We start from the raw sequence: 15,855 nt of genomic DNA on the forward strand, positions 1-15,855 counted from the left end.
TACTGCTAAAATTACTGCCCTCGATCTGACCTTCGCGGTGATACCTCACATGCATGGTGCAATTGCTGTTTACATTTGACGCCAGACCGACGCTTGCGTTCGCCTTTGTGTGAGAGCAGGAGGGGGACAGGGGTGCTTTTTTTTTTTTCTTTATTTTTTTTTTTGCTTTTTTATCTTATTTTTAAACTGTTCCTTTCATTTTTATTTTTTTTTAATCATTTTTATTGTTATCTCAGGGAATGTAAATATCCCCTATGATAGCAATAGGTAGTGACAGGTACTCTTTTTTGAAAAAATTGGGGTCTATTAGACCCTAGATCTCTCCTCTGCCCTCAAAGCATCTGACCACACCAAGATCGGTGTGATAAAATGCTTTCCCAATTTCCCAATGGCGCTGTTTACATCCGGCGAAATCTAAGTCATGAAATGCTCGTAGCTTCCGGTTTCTTAGGCCATAGAGATGTTTGGAGCCATTCTGGTCTCTGATCAGCTCTATGGTCAGCTGGCTGAATCACTGGCTGCATTCTCAGGTTCCCTGTTGGGACAGGAGAGCCAGAGAAAAACATGGAAGACGGTGGGGGGGGGGTCATTCCCTCCCACTGCTTGTAAAAGCAGTCTAGAGGCTAATTAGCCACTAGGATTGCTTTCACATGAAAGCCGACCGCTGGCTGAAAAGAATGATACCAAGATGATACCTAAACCTGCAGGCATCATTCTGGTATAACCACTCAAAGTCCAGCAACATGCCAGTATGTTGCTGGTCCTTGTTGGGCATATATTGTAAACTTTTTTTTTATGCAGCCTGTGGGCTGAACGAAAAAAAGATATTGATCGGTGGGTATGCCCACCATTAGAATACCTCCCTTCATCCACCCACTTCTAATGATGGGCATACATGCACCGTTTATATATGCCGAAGCATGGGGGCATCCTCCCACAAAAGGCAGGAGCAAATCGCTCCTCCACCCACTGCTGCCCCCACGCTTCGGCATATATGCTGAGGTATATCTGACGATCTCTTCCTGGAATTTAAGGAAGGATCCAGTCCGTCCTGAAGCTCTGTATAGCACATGAGCGTTCAGCAAAGCCAATTGAAATAAGTATACAGACATTTTTTTGTACCAGCGTCTGGCCTTACGGGCAATTAGGTACGGCGCCAACAACTGGTCGTTCAGGTCCACCCCTCCCATATTTTGGTTATATTCGTGGACACAGAGGGGTTTCTCCACAACACCAGTCGCCGTAGTAATTTGGGTCGTCGTGTCTGCATGAAGGGAGGTGAGAACGAAAACATTCTTCTTATCCCTCCACTTCATAGCGAGCAAATTATTATACTTCAAGCAGGCTCTCTCCCCCAGCCTAAGACGGGAATCTACAAGCCGCTGAGGAAAGCCCCGGCGATTAGGTCGCACAGTGCCACATGCTCCAATTTGATGATCAAAAAGGTGACTAAAAAGTGGCATGCTCGTATAATAATTGTCCACGTACAAGTGGTACCCCTTTCCGAATAAGGGTGACACCAAGTCCCACACTATCTTGCCAGCGCTTCCTATGTAGTCAGGGCAGTTTGTCGGCTCTACGTGACTATCTTTGCCCTCGTAAACCATAAAACTACATGTATAGCCTGTGGCCCTGTTACAGAGCTTATACATCTTGACCCCGTATCTGGCACGCTTGCTGGGAAGGTACTGTTTGAAGGACAAGCGGCCAGAAAATTTAATCAGGGACTCATCAACGCAGACAACTTGATGGGGAGTAAACAAGTCTGCAAAACGCTGGTTGAAGTGGTTTACGAGGGGCCGAATTTTGTAGAGCCGATCGTATTCAGGGTCTCCACGAGGACGACAGAGTTCATTGTCGTTGAAGTGCATGAACTGCAAAATCTGCTCGTATCGTGCCCTGGCCATTGAAGCAGAGAACACAGGCATATGGTGAATTGGGTCAGTGGACCAATATGACCGCAACTCACTCTTTTTGGTTATGCCCATGTTGAGGGAAAGGCCCAGAAAGATCATAAATTCGGAGACCGTAATTGGTCTCCAATCTCTGGCAAGGGAGGACTGGGGATTAGCGGCGATGTGTTGACCAGCGTATAAATTGCTTTGGTCCACAATAGATCTACAGAGATCTTCGGTGAAAAACAGTGAATAAAAATCCAGTGGCATAAAATCAACTGTTTCCACCTGAATTCCGGGTTGGCCAGTGAATGGGGGCAATACGGGTGCTGCAGAAGTGGTGGGTACCCAATTCGGATTGGCGAATGCAGCAGGAAGGGCACTATGGGCACGACGGGCCTGTGTTCATCTTCTTGGTGGCAGCGGGACCCTACTAGTGCTTGCCACCTCACCAGCTTGAACTGCACTTATGGGACTCGCCACGTCACCACGTGATACTGCAGTGCTGGATGTACGACCAGGGTGTACTAGGCCGCTGGTGCTTGCCAGTTCACCAGAATAGCAGCGCTAGTACTTCTCTGCTCCATACGAGAGCCCTGCGGTTCTTGCACTTCAAGGACAGAAGAAGAAGTTCGGGGTCTGGTACGCCTGACCCTAGCAGGGACCACAACTCCGTCGTCAGAGCTATCTGTCATGGAGCCGCTGTCCTCTACAAGTTCGTATTCTGAGCCTGAACTTGACAGATGAGTGACTTCCTCTTCACTATCTGTCATGCTCAGAAACGTGTAGGCCTCTTCACTAGTGTACCTTCGATTTGCCATTTTGGGCTCTAAATTTAGGGGTACACTAGTGAGACTCACAGGCAAAAAAGCTCCTGACTGTCAGCAACTGATTCAAAACGCTACCAAAAAACTGTTAGCGATCGCAGGGATCAGGCCTGACTCTGCGAACGCTGCAGTTATGTGTGCTTAGTGTTTTGTGACAGTTATCGATCGATACTGCACTTGGGTGGGCTGGGCTGGGCTGAGGGGCAAACCGCAGGTGCTAGCAGGTATCTGGGCTGATCCCGCTAACACTGCGTTTTTTTGGGGGACCCTAAACTGCTGGGGAGTATAGATCTGATCGGATCAGATATCAATCCGTTCAGATACTATAGCACTAAGGGAGGTGTATGCTGCGAGCGTGGGTGTTAGCGGTACTGGCACTAACCTGACGCTGCCTGGGGCGACGCAGACCTTATCTGACCCTAAAAACTTAACTTATATCACCGCCGGGCGATCAGGGGGTTAAACCTTTATAAGGTAATAAACGGCGGGTGCCCTAAAACTATAATAAACAAACCAACTAACCAGCGTCACCCGTAACAATTATATGGTGATCACTGGTGAAAGGGTTAACTAGGGGGCAATCAAGGGGTTAAAACCTTTAGTAGGTAGTATATGGGGGTCCCTGTCGCTATAAAACACTGACGGCGAACCTATATACTTACCTCCCTAACTAGCGTCACCTGTGTCACTAATACAGCGATCAGAGTGACACTGGCGACGGGGGGTAATCACGGGGTTAAAACTTTATTAGGGGGGGTTAGGGCGGTACCCTGGACCTAAAGGGGGGTACCCTAGACCTAAAGGGGGCTAACCTAACTGCCCTAACACTTATAACTGACACAAACTGACACCAATGCAATAATCAGAAAAAAAAAAAAAACCTGCTATTGGTGTCAGTGTGACAGGGGGTACAGGGGGGTGATCAGGGGGTGACTGGGGGGGTGACAAGTGTGCCTGCGTGTTCTACTGTTAGTGTAGTGTTGGTGCAAACTTACTTGGATGCCTTCTCTTCTCGGCGCCGGAATGAAAAGACCGGCTTGAGGAGAGTGACATCACTTCCTCCGCTTCTGTTTACATTCACAGAAGCCGAGGAACCCGTCATTGGCCAGGAGCGATCGCGAGGGGGGAGCCACGAATGAGTGGCCTCCCCCTCACCTTTGATCGACCCTGACCTGAATCCGACCGCCGCTGGCACCGGGGGGGGGTCCGATCGGACCCCCCACCCGCGGGCAGGCAAGATTGTACCTGTAAGCCCTTTTGCCTGCCCGTGCCGCTCTGCCGACGTACATCGTCGTACGGTGGTCGGCAACTGGTTAACTGACAATTACGTGGTCATGCGGAGTCGTACCCAAATAAAATGTATGTACTTTTTTCCCCACAAATAGAGCTTTCTTTTGGTGGTATTTGATATTCTCTGCGGTTTTTATTTTTGCACTATAAACAAAAAAAAAGAGTGACAATTTTGAAAAAAAAAAAATATATATATTTTGTACTTTTTGCTATAATAAACATCCCCAAAAAATATTTAATAAAACAAATTTCTTCATCAGTATAGGCCGATATGTATTATTCTACATATTTTTGGTAAAAATCGCAATAAGCGTATATTGATTGGTTTGCGCAAAAGTTATAGTATCTACAAAATAGGGAATAGATTTATGGCATTTTTTTTGCCTTTTATACAGTGATCAGTGCTATAAATAGCCACTGATTACTGTATAAATGTCACTGGCAGGGAGGGGGTTAAATGTGTTACCTATGTGTGTTCTAACTGTGGGGGGAATGTGGCTGACTAGAGGAGGAGAGAGATCGTTGTTCCTACTTGGTAGGAACACACAATCTGTCTCCTATCCCCTGACAGAACCGAGATTTGTGTGTTTACACACATAGATCGCGGTTCTCGCTCTGTCACGAGCAATCGTGGGTGCACGGTGGTACACGTGCATCGGTTCCAGGGACACGCTGCTATAGCGTCTTAAAGAGCCGACGTACAGCTACGACGGATCACGCAGTATAACTGCGGCGGCTGGTTGGGAAGGGGTTAAAAAGGCCAAGTTCACCTTTTTTTTTTTTTTCTAAATTCCAGCCCTACTATTTACCAATATAGCATTCATGTACTTTTTTTGCAAAAATATCAAAGCTTTCCATAAAATCTACAGACACTTACCTTACTGTCCTCTTTCCATGTCTCCAAACGTATCTATTGCTTCTGTCTTACTTCCTTACAGACTGTAAAGGCCCGTACACATGATACGAAAATCAGATGGGAAAATTTGTACGAGCTGTTTGCCGATTTTCTGATAGTTGGTATGGTGCTTTCAACAGCCAATTTTGCTTTTTCGTCAGACAAAAGCTGGATGTGCAAACTATAAAATTTTTGTCGGATGTGAACTCAACGTCAGATTTTCTTTCATTAGTACGGGTTTTGTACGAAAAAAATCGTAAGAGCAAGACTACGCATGCTCAGAGACGAAAAAATACATACAAAACTATTCAACACATTACGTCACTTCTGACGTTGTATTCTGTCGACCGAAAATTTTCGTATTGTCAGTAATCTCTTCACTTTCGACATGAGACTAGCATGTCACAAAAATCAGAAGTTCGGTCGTCTGAAAATCTAAGCGTGTGTACGAGGCTTTAGTCATGACACAGGAAGAAGTTGACCCGCTGACCTCATTAGCACACACCCTGCATCATCCACCCACCCAATGCGCGGCACCAAAAATCGCAGTAAAAAACGCACCAAGCCCCACTCCAAAAAAAAAGTTCTGAAGCTTCTTTGGGACGATTGCTGTGTGCAGGGCAGCCCATACAGGTGGATGGGCTGCCCTATGTGTAATGAGTGAAAATGCTCCAAAACGCCCCCCCCCCCCCCCCCCCTCGCAAAAAAAAAAAAAAAAGGCATGCCAGAATGCGAGTTCCCGCTATGCAGAAATGTAATAGGGGCTTGACAGCTGAGTGTTTCTGTCCACTTCCTCCTATGTACTTATATAAAAATGGCCATACACTATGCAATCTGATTGTATATTGTGTATTTAGTGAGAAGGGTGATCACTGATTGCATTTTACTTAAAAAACGTGCAGCTGGGAGTGGGAGGCTGGATGATGCAAGGTGTGTGCTAATGAGGTCAGATGGTCAACTCCTTCCTGTGTCATTCCTAAAAAGTCTGTAAGGAAGCAATAGAAAAGTTTGGAAACATGGATGGAGGACAGTAAGGTACGTGTCTGTAGATTTTATGGAAAACTTTGATATTTTTGCAAAAGAAGTACATGAATGCTATATTGGTACATAGGGAAGCTGGAATTTAGAAAAAGAAAAAACAAAAAAAAAAAAGGGTGAACAAATGTGAACTTATCCTTTAATGCTCCATTCACAGTTGTGTGACTTGTCATGCAACTTTGGACATCAAAGCTGCATGACAAGTCGTTCCCCATGTTTTTTAATGATAACCATTCATATATGTGCAACTTAAAATTGCAGCAACTTCAAAAGTAGTATGCACTACTTTGGTCCGACTTTCTTGCAACTTGAGGGCTATAGACTTCAATGTTAACCCTCAAACGTTGCATGAAAGTCATACCTGAATGTTATATAATGCAACAGTTGTCCATTACCACTGGTCAAAGCCAAAGTCGTATCCAAGATTCTGCTCTATCCTGGTTCTCTGCCTATTTATCACAGCGCTCCTTCAGTGTCACCTACAACTCTGTCTCCTCCTCTCCTCTCCTCCTCTCCATTGCCCCTTTCTGTGGGGGTCCCCCAAGGCTCGGTTCTTGTACCCCTTCTCTTCTCTATCTACACCTCCTCCCTTGGTCACTTAATGACTGCCCACGGCTTCCAATACCACTTATACGCTGATGACACCCAAATCTGTCTGTCTACTCCTCACCTCACTCCTTCAGTCTCCTCTCGCATTACTAACTTACTAACTGACATATCAGCATGGATGTCGCACCACTTCCTTAAACTAAATCTCTCTAAAACTGAGCTATTAATATTCCCCCCCACCCGTGCCCCCCTCCATGACTTTTCCATCAAAATCAACAATGCAACCATTAGTTCCTCCCCTCACGCCAGGGTACTAGTGTAATCCTAGACTCTGACTTGTCATTTCAGCCTCAAATCCAATCGTTGTCAAAAGTTTGTAGAATTCACTTCCGTAACATCTCTAAAATTCGCCCTTTTTTAACAAATGAAACCACCAAGCTCCTCATTCACTCCCTTGTTATCTCTTGCCTTAACTATTGCAACTCCCTTCTCATTGGCTTACCTCTCCATAGGCTATCCCCTCTTCAGTCTATCATGAATGCTGCTGCCAGACTTATCCACCTTACCAAACCGCTCAGTGTCTGCCACCCTCTACTCCAATCCCTACACTGGCTCCCAATCACCCAGCGAATTAAATTCAAAATTCTAACCACAACATACAAAGCCATTCACAACTCTGCCCCAAGCTACATCACTAATCTTGTCTCCAAATACCACCCAAATCGACCTCTCCGCTCTTCTCAAGACCTCCTGCTTTCAAGCTCGCTCATCTCCTCTCTCATGCTCGTCCTCTAGGATTTCTCCAGAGTCTCTCCCATCCTCTGGAACTCTCTACCTCCATCTATTCCGGCTATCCCCTACTCTTGCTACCTTCAGGCAATCCCTGAAAACTCATCTCTTCAGGAAAGCCTATCACGTCTCCAACTAATCTCCTACCACTTCCACCAGCTCATTCCCCACAGTTACAACCTTTTGTACCACCTGCCCCACCCTATTAGATTGTAAGCTCTTCTGAGCAGGGCCCTCTTAATCCTATTGTATTGTATTATAACTGTATTGTCTTCCTTTTATATTGTAAAGTGCTGCGTAAACTGTTGGCGCTATATAAATCCTGAATAATAATAATAATAATAATAATAATCCAAGTTGCACCCATCCAAAGTTGCAACAATGTTGGTGCAACTTTGGAGTCGTAGAAGTGTGAATGGAGCCTAAGTGAATTAATCACTTCAGCCCCGGAAGGATTTACCCCCTTCCTGACCAGAGCACTTTTTGCGATTCTGCCCTGCGTCGCTTTAACTGACAATTGTGCGGTCGTGCGACGTTGCACCCAAACAAAATTGACGTCCTTTTTTTCCCACAAATAGAGCTTTCTTTTGGTGGTATTTGATCGCCTCTGCGGTTTTAAGTGAAAAACACAATATTTTTTACTTTTTGCTATAATAAATATCCCCCATTTTTTTCTCAGTTTAGGCCGATATGTATTCTTCTACATATTTTTGGTAAAAAATAAATAAATAAATAAATAAATAAATCGCAATAAGCGTATATTGATTGGTTTTGCGCGAAAGTTATAGCGTCTACAAAATAGGGGATAGATTTATAGCATATTTATTTATTTTTTTATTAGTAATGGTGGCGATCTGCGATTTTTATCATGACTGCGACATTATGGCGGACACATCGGACAATTTTGACACATTTTTGGGACCAAGGGCATTAATACAGCGATCAGTGCTATAAAAATGCATTGATTACTGTAAAAATGTCACTGGCAGTGAAGGGGTTAACACTAGGGGGCGATCAAGGGGTTAACTGTGTTCCTTGGGAGGAGATTCTAACTGAAGGGGGATGTGACTGACCTCAGGAAGTGATGGATCGTGGTACCTAGCTAATAGGAACACACGATCTGTCATTCCTCTCAGAACAAAACAGGGATTTGTGTGTTTACACACACACTTCCGTGTTCTGTCTCTGGTGCTCGCGACTGCTCGTGGCCGGCGGTCATCACGACCGTCGGCCACGAGCATCGGCACCCCCCGCGTGCCTGCTATTCTGACCTCACTAGCCGACGTATAGCTGCGCAGGGGAGAAACCTGCCGCAGTATAACTGCGGTGGCTCGTTGGGAAGCAGTTGAGAAACGACTTTGGCAGTGGGGTGGGATACAGTCAGCATCAAATGTACATATAACTACCAGACTCTGCCCTGAGGTGAATACCCCAATTGACTGGGGGTTCGTTAACCCCACATCAATCATTACCCAAGGAATTTCAAAAGCTTTTTACCCTCAAAAAAGGCAGGTCAAATCCCTTTATCATGCACACTTGCAAGACCATGGGGTCTATGTGTAACAAAACAAAACAAACAAAAAAAAAAGAAAATCAGCTTGACGAATGATTCAGCATTCGCACTGAAGTCACGAACAATACCTGTAATACCATATGTGCGTAATGTCAGTTTCTGTTTGTTGCCTTTCTTATAGGCCCTGCATGTCTCCTCTGAATGTATTGTAATACATCCCTTCCTGGCTATGCTAGCCGGGGAATGGGACCGGATGACCCGGAAGGGACATCATACACATCACTTTCTGGGTCACAGCAAGAAGGGGAGGAGAGCGGGCTGTGCATCCACTCTTCTCCCTCCTCTCCACCCGCCACGATAGTCTGGGGCCCGCAGATGGGCAAGCGAAGAGTGGAATACATGGCGGGGGGCGCCAGTACCAGGAGTGTGTGAAAGCAATCAGGTGGGTAGCGCAGCTGCCCAAATGCTTCCATCTGACAGGATTCTGATTGTCAGTTTTACACACAATCCCGGTGGCTGTACCGTATTGTGTGTGAACCCCCCCCCGCTTTCAGGTCCGTACGACATACGGACCTGGCAGCAAAAGGGTTAAACGGTAAGTTTACCTTTTGAAAAAAAAAAAAAAGGAATACACTTTTTTTTTGCAGGCTTTTTTCTAAGAAGCCTGCATGCACGATCTTCTGATCTCAGGTTCCTGCAGACTCTCCAGATAGCTTACAAGCAGACCGTTACCTGAGAGCAGGAAGGCTCAATCAACTACCAGAACACACATCTGCCTAAAACCCAAAAGGGGAAATTTGCTAAAGCTGGTGCACTCAGAATCTGGTGCAGCTGTGCATGGTAGCCAATCCGTTTCCAACTTCAGCTTGTTCAATTAAAGTGATACTAACTAAAGTCTCTTTTTTTGTGTTTAAAAATAACAAACATGTTATACTTACCTGCTCTGTCCAGGAGTTTTGCACAGAGAAGCCCAGATCCTCCTTTTCTCGGGTCCTTCTGTGCTCCTGGCCCCTCCTACTGTGTGTCCCCATAGCAAGAAGCTTGCTATGGGGACACCGACCCGAGCCGCAGCTCTGTGTGTCCATTCAGATACAGAGCTGTGGCCGTCATTGGCTCACAGAGTTTGATTGACAGCAGCGGAAGCACGCAGCCCGGCATGTCAGGAAAGGGGGTGACGTCACTGCCCCATCATGCCTAGGGTGGTGACGTCACAAGGGGCGGGGCCTCCGGGTGACATCACTGGTTGGCCCCGCCCCATGGCTTTATAAGTAATTGTACACGGCGGACCCAGCATTACAGCAGGAGAGAGCGTCGGGAGAACATAGGAGGAAGAACAGCCGAGAGAGGAGAACCGGCAGTGGCGAAAGAAGACATCAGCAGAGAGGAAGAACACATCGTTGGAGGAAAAAAAAAAAAAACGAAAGGAGAAGAGACGCCGGAGCTGCTTTAATAAATTACTTTGTCAAAAACCTGTGTACTGTTTTTATTTGACACTTTTTTGGGTTGAATGGGTAGGGGTACAATGTACCCCATACTCATTCACATAGGGTAGGCTTTCAGATTCTGATATGCCCCCTTGTCCGCAGACCCCCTCCAACGACCACCGGCCAGGGTTGTCGGGAAGAGGCACTTGTCCTCATCAACACTTTTCCTGACTTGCCAGGCTGCGTGCTTGGATAATTGTCTGGTGTGGATTTTGGAGAGGACCCCACGCAATTTTTCTGGCGCAAGGGTTCACCTTAAAATCCATACCAGACTAAAAGGTCTGGTATGCTCTTGGGGGGGGGGGGGGGGGGGGGGGGGAGTTGGGAACCCCACGCCAATGTTTTTTTCATTTTGGTGAGGGTTCCCCTTCAAGATCCTCAGCGCACAAGCCATACCGCAAGTTGGCTCATCATGATCTGACGTTTTTACAGCTGTAACGCCGGTCCTCAGAACGCGCTGGCCCTGGGTTTTTTTTACAGCTTGAAAACGCCTATGCCACTTACAGCTGCTAAAAGCCTATGTGTGCGCATCAGGCAATAGAACAACATGTAGAGGCATTTAAGCGTTAAAAAAAAAAAAAACACCACGTCTGACGCTGCTAAAAAGCAACTGTAAAAATGCCGTGTGCATGAGGCCTTTAGGGGGGCTACTGCACACAGAATGCTTTTTATCTTAATGCATAAAGACAAAAAAAAAACCTTCTGACTTTACAACCACTTTAAAGCACAGTTCCACCCACTTTTACTATCAGCTTCAGAATGGACCAAAAAAAAAAAAAAAAAAAAAAAAAACAGCATTGGGCATTTTTTTCCCTCTCCCTTTACCTTGTTTCCATGGCTATAATTATAGCTTCCTATTTCTCCCCTCCGCGAGGATTTACGTTACCTTCTGCGGCGCCCTGGCTCCTGGGAGATGTGTGTCATGATTCCCAGGAGTCAGTGGGCATCGCCGCTATATACAGAAGTGAAGTGACGCTGCGTCGCAGACATCTTGGTACACCCGCAGTAAGCCTACTGTATTTAGAAGTCCGTCTGACTGTTTTGATGTTTAATTTTAAAAGCAGCGGTGTTCTGTCACAACAGCAAACCTGTGAGATCAGCAGGCTTGCCGCTGCTTTTAAAATTCAACATCAAAACAGTCAGATGGACTTCTAAATACTGTGTTTCACTTTATAAGCTGAGTTTACTGTTAAAAATAACTGTGAAAAGCAAGACTCCGGTGGGTGTATAAAGATGTCCGCTTGCCGACTTCTAACTCTAGGCTTACTGCGAACGAGTGCGGGTGTACCAAGATGGCCAGGACGCAACGTCACTTCGGTTGCATATTCTGATGGGTAGCGGCTTTCTGATAGAACACCGCCTCTTAGCATCACGATGGCAACTAGGGAAAATCCCTTCGCTGTGCCCCGTGTGTAATGCACAGCACCTTCTCCCGGAAAATAGACCTAGCGGGCTTCACATGCCCAGAAGCAAGATGGAACCCCACAGCAAAGGAAAGACAAAGGTTAGTTTAAAAAAAAAAAAACACAGGAAATACAGCGGCGGTTTTACTGACATCATCATTTATAAAATGAGATTAATAACAGCAGAACTGGTGCATTTTATATATATAAAAAAATGTGGGTGGAACTCCGCTTTAAGCTTTGACAATGAAACCTGAAAGTTGATTAGTTTCTATGCAGAGCTGCACCAGATTTTGCATGCTTCAGTTTTACTAAATCAACCCCAATGTGAATAATCTAGTGAGTGATTTGACTCATCCAAAAGAATAAAACTTGGGTAAACTACACATACCTGTTATTCTTGCATGCAGGTTTTGCTTCATAATAATTCTGTCATGTTGTGAGTTGGACTGCATGAGACTCATGGCTGCTCGTCGCAAAGCATTATCAAATACTGGTAAAACCTCATTTGGGAAAGCATTGAAATAGTCTCCAACTTCCATGTTTGTTTCAAAGAGTGTCATAGCATTAACAACTATTGAGTAGTGGGAATCCTCGTCACTTTCCATCAGTGTATTTAATATGTCCTTTTGATGATGCTGCAGTACATAGGACTCAAACACTTGGCCAACCAGGGCTACTTGTTCAGAATTTAGGTACATCTCTGAAGTCAGTGGGCACTGTATAATAAAAACAAAACAAAAAAAACACAGCATCAGTACTTTATTTTTATGTAACACTTGACAGTACTGCAAAAAAAGATTTATGTACGGATCAGCTTAACAGTTATTGACAGAAAGAGACAGTTTAAAGGAAATGTTTAGTAAAGAAATATAGGAGCTGACTTTTCTGGCTTTTTGTTTGTCACTGGACCAGGCCAAAGCACGTAGAGAGCAAATGCTAAAATTCTGCCCTGTAAACCTTTTAGAGCTGCACGATTCTGGCTAAAATGAGAATCACGATTTTTTTTGCTTAGAGGATAGATCACGATTCTCGCGGCGTAACATCATCTTTCAAATTAAAACAAAAAAAATTGTGCTAACTTTACTGTTTAGTTTTTTTTTTTAATTGAAGTTTATTTTTTCCCAAAAAAATTGCATTTGAAAGACCGCTGGGCAAATACAATATAACATAAAATATTGCAGCAATTGCCATTTTATTCCCTAGGGTCTCTGCTAAATATATATATAATCTCTAATGTTTGGGGGTTGCAAGTAATTTTATTAGCAAAAAATATTGATTTTAACTTAAGAAAGAAGTGTCAGAAAAAGATTTAGACTTTAAGTGGTTAAACTTCCTGCATTTACATGTTGTTTAAAACTTGGCAGATTGCCCAGGTTATTTGTTTACACAGAGAGAGAAGTTTATCCCTTTGATCTAAGAAGGAAGTTAGATACAATGTTTCAAGTTCTACACTTGGCAGACTGCCCCCAATGTTTTCTTTTGACAGCTGAGTGAGCATATTATCTCTCCACTTGTTTATATGAAAGAATCAGCAAACTCAGCAGTAGAGATCGCCAGGGGAGGTGAATCGAGATCACGATTTTTTAACGATTAATTGTGCAGCTCTAAAACCTTTCCCAGGTCAATGACTCACAACTGAGTGAAGCAGAACCAGTCTGCAGGGATAAAGCCCAAACTTTGATTTCAACTCCCCACTAGTTGACCAAACCTTTCAATCACAATAGTATGCTGTTTTATTACTATTATACTTACCTTTCGCCAGTCACTTGATGCTCTGGCTCCTCTTTCTTTTCAGTCTTCTCTTGGTAACGAATGATCCCTTGTGACAACATCACCACTGCCCTCTACGTGAATATACACAGGGAATGTCATAGTAGGTTAGTATGTCAGTGGTTCAAAACTCCTGTCCTCAGGGCCCACTAACAGGCCGGGTTTGCAAGATAACTGAAATACATCACAGGCGATATCATTTGCTGCTGAGTGATTGCAGTATTATAGTCTGCATCTCCCTAAAGTAATACTTGAAATCTGGCCTGTTAGGCCTGATTCACACCTATGCATTTTTAGTGCTTTTTGCAGATTTGCACTGCAGTCCATTTAACATGGTTTCCTATGGAACATGTTCTGTGGTGCAAATCTGCAAAAAGCACTAAAAATGCATAGGTGTAAATCAGGCCTTAGTGGGTTCTAAAGATAGAGAACCACTGTAGTATGTCCCCAGTCTCCTCAGCTGAGTGACCCATGGCATCAATCAACCCAGAAGACCGATGATATCTTGTGGGCTAAAAACAGCAGGGAACAGCTCTATATTAACCACTTGTCGACCGCGCTTTAGAAAAACAACGGCTACAGCGAGGTCATCCAGTTCTTGAAGTGCGCCACACGACGTCCTCCCATGATTGTGCCCGCTGCGGCGCACTCTGTGATGGCTCTGATCACAGATCAGGGTAAATAGCCAATCACAGTGGTACTTTACCACGTGATCAGCTGTGTCCAATCACAGCTGATCACAATGTAAACACACTTGCCGGTTATTGGCATTCCTTTCCTCACGCTGTCATAGTTCTGGTAACCAGCTGCTGTGAAAGGGGACATCTGTCCTGATGATCAGTGCAGCCCCAACAGTGCCCATCGGTGATGCCAATCAATGCCGCCCATCAGCACACATCAGTGAAGGAGAAAAATTACCTTTTTGCAAAAATTTATATTAGAAACTAAGAAAAGCGTTTTATGTTTTTTAATTTGGGTAATTTTTCATTTGTTTAGCAAAAAAAAAAACAAAAAAAAAAACAGTGATGATAAATACTACAAAAAGAAAGCTCCATTTGTGTGAAAGAAATGGAAACATTTCATATGGGTACAGTGTTACATGACCGCGTAATTGTCAAAGTGTGACAGCGCTGAAAATTGGCCTGGGCAGGAATGGCGGAGGTTTGGGGAAGAACATTGAAGCCTAAGCTGGATAAAGTATGTCCTATGGGGACACTAGCCTGTCACCATGCCCACTGCCTGACACCATGGCACATTTCTATCCTAACACACAAGGACCAGCTGCTTGTGTCTGCAGACAATGCTCCCGGTCCTCCCCGCGGTCAGTACTGAAAGTTTCCCTTGAATTCCACTACAAAGTACATACGCAGGTCACAGAACATGGTAGAGAACGACATGCAGTTATAATTTACTGTGCGCCTCTCGCTATATCTCATTAATATTGGTCCAAGCACAGTAGACTGCAGCTTATCAGCGGCCACAACTCAGCAGACGAGCGACATTCATATCCTGCCAGCTCTTACCCCGCTTGCCGAGCACCAACACACTCACACAGCAACCAAATCCATACCAGGCGCGCTATTCTACTGCGCTTGCGCACTATGCTTGCGCTTCAAGCCTCGTTACTGAGCAGCGTGACCGTGTGAAGGGTGTGTCCGTTTCTAATAGGTTGGTAGCGGCTAGTTTTCGTCCACTAGAGGTAGAGGGGCCAGGAAGTCCAAGGATAGGAAAAGGGCCGAGCGGACTGAGAGCACAGGAATACTCAAATTTCAATGCATTAGTGTGGGGCGCTGGGAGATGGGGTGCTGTGTGTGGGTTATATAGTGACATAGGGCTGCTGGGTAACAGAGGCTTAATGTAATCATAACTCTGTCCTCTGTGTGTGTCTAGAACGAATTATAAGTGTAGCGATGCCCCCTACAGGTGATAGTGACCGATGATAAAATGTAATTCAAAGAGAAGTATGGCCAAGGCTTTTTTGGCTATATCCTATGGGTCCCAAGGGTTCAGTTTGTTCTGCACTCCTGTGACCCGTTTTCAGCCGACAGCGGGATTGAAAAAGACCCCGACCATTATGCATACCTCCCAACTTTTGAACTTGAGAATGAGGGACATTTCAGGGAGATAGTGAACTGTGGTGCACTATGCGGACTACAGCAAAATGTGAGTGTGGCCAAATATAATAGTGGGAGAGGCGTGGTTGAACAAAACCTGGGCTTCCTTGTACCTATAAAATATGGTTTGATTGTTGTGCCACAAGCTTGAGTCTCCAGTGTGAACCAGCCCTTAGGGGGAGATAAGGAAGGATCACTATGGTATATGGAAGAAAGTAAGGAGGGATCACTATGGTACATGGAAGGCAGGGAGGATCACTATGGCACATGGAAGGCAGGAAAGAT

General features: G+C 44.9%; 1 protein-coding gene across 1 annotated transcript in view; it reads right to left on the reverse strand.

Annotated features, from left to right (window-relative positions):
- Positions 1-15,076, reverse strand: part of MCM9 (minichromosome maintenance 9 homologous recombination repair factor) — a 160,757-nt gene extending 145,681 nt beyond the window's left edge. The window contains exons 1-2 of the mRNA XM_073627161.1: positions 14,980-15,076; positions 12,075-12,402 (exon numbers count right to left, since the gene is read on the reverse strand). Coding sequence (XP_073483262.1) covers positions 12,075-12,384 — 310 coding nt within the window. The 5' untranslated portion in view covers positions 12,385-12,402; positions 14,980-15,076. The remainder of the gene's footprint in view (positions 1-12,074; positions 12,403-14,979) is intronic.
- Between the last annotated feature and the right edge of the window lie 779 nt (positions 15,077-15,855).

The sequence above is a fragment of the Aquarana catesbeiana genome, linkage group LG04 (genome assembly GCF_042186555.1).
Source record: "Aquarana catesbeiana isolate 2022-GZ linkage group LG04, ASM4218655v1, whole genome shotgun sequence".
NCBI lineage: Eukaryota > Metazoa > Chordata > Amphibia > Anura > Ranidae > Aquarana > Aquarana catesbeiana.